Genomic DNA, 5,033 nt, shown 5'->3' on the forward strand with positions numbered 1-5,033 from the left:
TATTTCACTATATGGATGATGTATTATTAGCACACAAAGATAAAAACACATTGCTAGAATGTTATGCCACACTTACAAACTTATTAAAAAATTATAATCTAGAGATAGCAATAGATAAAGTACAATTAAATTTTCCAATTAATTATTTAGGAGTTCTATTATCCTCAACCATGGTCCGTCCACCAAAAATTCAAATACGAGTAGATCAACTCAAATCACTTAATGACTTTCAAAAGTTATTAGGAGACATAAATTGGATAAGGCCTTATCTAGGTATACCAACAGGAGAGTTGGGACCTTTATTTGATATCCAAAAAAGTCCCCCAATGAGCAGCTCCGTGGTCTGAAAGGGCAGGGAAACAGCCCAATGAGCATCACCGCAGAGGAGCCAATCAGTTGGCAGCTAGAAGTTGCTGGGGCCGCTGTGAGCCAATCATCAGCTGGCAGCTGGAAGTTTGCTGGGGCCCCTTCGGCTATGGCTCTCAACAATGCATACCTGATTTTATAAAACTTATATACTATTAATACATGCACAAAGGCAACTGAAATAATAAAAAGAACACTGTTTCTGGCAGCTTTATAGTCCTAACTTTGCCACCAACTAGGCCTGTGATTTAGTCAAGACGTTAACACATCTAGGTTTCGTTTTCCTCATCTATAGGAAAAATTAAAGAGTTTATACTAAATGATCTAAGATACTTTCTAGCCCTGACATTTGATGATCTGTGAAATAATTCCTGTACAAGGAGAGACTCTTATACCTCATGTATGCTTTGAAATATTATTTACAGAGTCATACATATATATGTACATGCCTCATCCTACATTATGGAAAATTTCTTAAGATGACTTGGATGTATTATAGTCTGATCTCAGACTATTGTTATTTTACAATCACTTCTAAGTAATTTTTCTCATAAAAATTTTCATATTTTAGGGGATGGGTTGTGGCTCAGTGGTAGAGTGATCACCTAGCATGCATGAGGCACTGGGATTGATCCTCAGCACCTCATAAAAATAAAATAAAGATATTAAAAATTTTTTTCATATTTTAGTAGTTCAAAATGAACTCTACTAATGTATCTGGACACTTTTAAAAAATGTATAACCAGGAACTCAAGAACTTTAATGCCAAAAAAACCCCAAATGATCTAATTTAAAAATGGGCTACAGAGTACAAAAGATATTTCTCAAAAGAAGACATACAAATAGCCAATAAGTATATGAAAAAAATGTTCAATATCAGTAATCATCAGGGAAATGCAAATAAAAACCACAATGAAACATAATCTTACCCCAGTTAGAATGGCTATCATCAAAGTCAAAAACAACAAATGGTGAGGATAAAGAGAAAGAGAAACTCATACTGCTGGTGGGAATGTAAATTAGTACAGTGATATGGAACACAGTATGAAAAGTTGTTACAAAAATAAAACAGGGGGCTGGGGTTGTGGCTCAGTGGTAGAGCGCTCACCTAGCATGTGCGAGGCCCTGGGTTTGATCCTCAGCACCACATAAAAATAAATCAATAAAGGTATTAAAAAAACCACAGAACTACAATGTGATCCTCAACTCCACTACTGTATATAAATCCAAAGGAAATTAAATAATACTATCAAAGAGATACTTGCACTCCCCTGTTTACTGTAGCACTATTCACAATAGCCAAGAAACAGAATCAACCAAGGAGGCCATCAAAAGATAAATGGTGCGCAGTGGCATACACATGTAATCCCAGTAACTCAGGAGGCTGAAGCAGGATTGCCAGTTCAAGATAAGCCTTAGAAACTTAGTGAGGCCCTAAGCAACTAATGAGACCATCTCTCAAAATATAAAAAGGATTGGGGATGTAGCTCAGTGATAAAGTGCCTTGGGTTCGATCTCTAATTCCAAAAAAAAAAGGTAAGATAAGGAAAATATGGTATTTATTATAGAAACATGGATAAAACTGGAGGTTATGATGTTAAATTAAATAAGCCAGACACAGAAAAACAAATACCACATGTTCTTACTCATTTGCAGAAAAATGGATATAATAGAAGAATGGAGTAAAATAGTAGTCACTAGAGGCTGAAACTGGCAGGGATTGTGAGGGAGGAAAGACATTAGATTGTGAGGGAGGAAAGAAGTTAGATAAAGGGCATGAAAGCACAGTAAGATAGGACAAATTAGTTCTGGTTTTCTATAGCACAATAGGGTTAACTTCTGGTTACAACAATCTATGATATATTTTAAATTAACTAGCAGAGTATAAAAGGTCCCAACATATAGAATGATTAATGTCTTTGGAGATGCAAGTACTTATTATTACCCTGATTTGATACATATTTTATATATATATACACACACACATACATATACACACACAAACACACACACACACACACTATATAATTATTATACCATACCCCATAAAAATTTACAACTATTATGTCTCAAAAATGCATAATATTCATTCATAAATGCATAACTAATTCATATCATAAGTCACATCCTTTCCTTACAGGTATCTCTCAGGACTCCATTCACAGCCCTAATTTCTCCACATTGGCCTATCTCATACACAACATTAACTTCAACTATCACATGAAAGCTGCGTCTTCCAAATTTGTATAGTAGCCTAGATCAATCTTCTATATCAATATCCATATATCTTCTATTTACATATTTCACCTGACATCATCAAATGCAACAAACTGAACTAAGAACTTATCTTTTTCTCCTCTGCCAGATGTGTTCCTGTTCCATTCACCATCTCAACAAAGAAGACCAACCTATTCAGGTGCCGAAGACAGAAATCTGGAGCTAATCTTGACTCTAGCTCCTTGTACTCAGTTAGTAAATCTTATTGAATTGAAGCATCGATGCCTTACACATCTCTCTCCAATACTCTTTATTTCCACTGCCATTACTTAAATTAAGTTCTGTAATTTCTCCGTTAATTCCTAACATAGCTTTTTTAAAAAAAAAACAATTTTGAGTGTGATTTATATACAACCCCTTCCACACACAGATTTTAAGTATATAGTTCCATGAGTTTAAATAAATGTAAACACCTATGTAACCATTACCCCAATCAGACATGGAACATCAAACAGGAAAGTTCCCTGACTGCTCTGTGGTCAATTCCAACACCTGTACCCCACCACAGTTCAGTTTTTTTTTTTTTTTGTGGTTGGACACAACACCTTTATTTTATTTATTTATCTATTTTTTTTGTTTTGTTTTTTGTTTTTATATGGTGCTGAGGATTGAACCCAGGGCCTTGCACGTGCTAGGCGAACGCTCTACCGCTGAGCCACAGCCTCAGGTGTGATTGCTATTACCATAGAATTCATTTTGCTTGTTCCATATAAATAGAACAAGCAAATGGAGACATTATGCCCTGGTATAATGTCTCTGAAATTCATCCATTTTGTGGCATATACCAGCAGTATGTTAGTTTTTATTTTTGAGCAGTATCCTAGTACACGAATATACTATATATGCTTTTTAACTATTACCAGACTCACAGACTTTGATCCATTTTTTGTATTGCTTCTATAGTCATGTTTCTAAAATGTAAATCAGATTATGTCACTCATTTTCTTAAATTCCTTCAATGGTTTCTCACTGCCTCCAGAACAAAGGATGAGTTCTTGAACAAGACATTTATGTCATTCATGAACCTCCCATGCCCTGGTATCTGTTGCCCTCTCAAAAGTTACATGAGCCAAGCACAGTGGTTTATGCCTCTAATCCCAGTAACTTGGGAGGTTGAGGCACAGGGATCACAAGTTTGAGGCCAGCCTGAAAAATCAGAAAAGGCCGAGGATATAGCTCAGTGGTAGAAAAACCCTAAATTCAATCCCTGGTACAAAAAAACAACCCCCCCCCCACCGCCACATGAACATATAATTACTTTTACTTTATTTAAAGACTTCATATGTGAAAATATTCAAATTGAGGAGAAAAGTAAAAGTCTCAGGTCATTTCTCAAATTACATTCAGCCTCAAGGTATAATATAGCCTGGAGAATCTAGATAATTTCAAATTAACTCTATACTGTTCTTTTGCAGGGTGCTGGGGTACCAGGGATTAAACCCAGGGCACTTAACCACTGAGCCATATCCCCTGCCCTTTTTTATATTTTATACCATGTTTTTAAATCTAATACTATTATTTTTTATCTAAGTCCAAAATTTTTTATCATTTACTAAGGGTGCAAAGTCATAAAGCATTCCCACCTGCCAGAGCATCCCGATAAAGTTGCACAAAATGATTAAAGATGTCCTTTGGCAAACACTTTTCATCCGGCAGACACTGTAGAAGGATGACTATCTCAGACTGACCCACTGCATGCATTCCCTTGGTTGTGAAACACCAGCATTTCCGGTTTACATCTACAGATGAAATAAAAACATAAAAATAAAGACATTCTCCTCAATCCTATTCTAAAAAGAGATAAATAGAAATCTATGATACAATACAGCAAAGAATAAAATAGGTCATACTGAGTTTGTATAATTCAAACTCGGTCATTGCACTGAGCCAAAGAACAATTGTAGAAATTAAAACATGCCAATGCCTCTGGTTCTTTTCTCAACACTTAAACTTTTAAATCCTACTACTAAAAGGCATAATTAGTAAAAGAAACAATGTTCTATTAATAATAAAATAAAACCAAAATATACTATATAAAGGATATAGTCCTACACCTTTATTTAAAAAAAAAACACTTTACCAAAGGAAATAATTATTTATATAAGAATCAATAATAAAAGCCAATATTATAGCTTAGGTTTTAGGTTGTGACCTAAAAATGTATAATTTATGTCTATTTGTTAAATTTAATCTGTTAAAAGATATTAGCTACTTTAATTACAGTCCTTTCATGGGGACAGTTATAGATAAACAGCAACATGGCTTTACTTGGCTTTGTGCTATAAAAAGTATTGAACAGGATGACTTTTCTAGACTACTTTCTTCCATGTTTTCACTTTGAGGCCATATATATATATATATATATATATATATATATATATATATATATA

At 34.4% G+C, this 5,033-nt stretch overlaps 1 protein-coding gene across 1 annotated transcript in view; it reads right to left on the minus strand.

The window, feature by feature from the left end:
- Positions 1-5,033, minus strand: part of Zfyve9 (zinc finger FYVE-type containing 9) — a 142,122-nt gene that overhangs the window by 62,962 nt on the left and 74,127 nt on the right. Inside the window, exons 9-10 of the mRNA XM_048816307.1 lie at positions 4,912-4,915; positions 4,227-4,418 (exon numbers count right to left, since the gene is read on the minus strand). Of these exons, the coding sequence (XP_048672264.1) occupies positions 4,227-4,418; positions 4,912-4,915 (196 nt within the window). The remainder of the gene's footprint in view (positions 1-4,226; positions 4,419-4,911; positions 4,916-5,033) is intronic.

The sequence above is a fragment of the Marmota marmota genome, unplaced genomic scaffold (assembly GCF_001458135.2).
Source record: "Marmota marmota marmota unplaced genomic scaffold, marMar, whole genome shotgun sequence".
NCBI classification, from domain to species: Eukaryota; Metazoa; Chordata; class Mammalia; order Rodentia; family Sciuridae; genus Marmota; species Marmota marmota.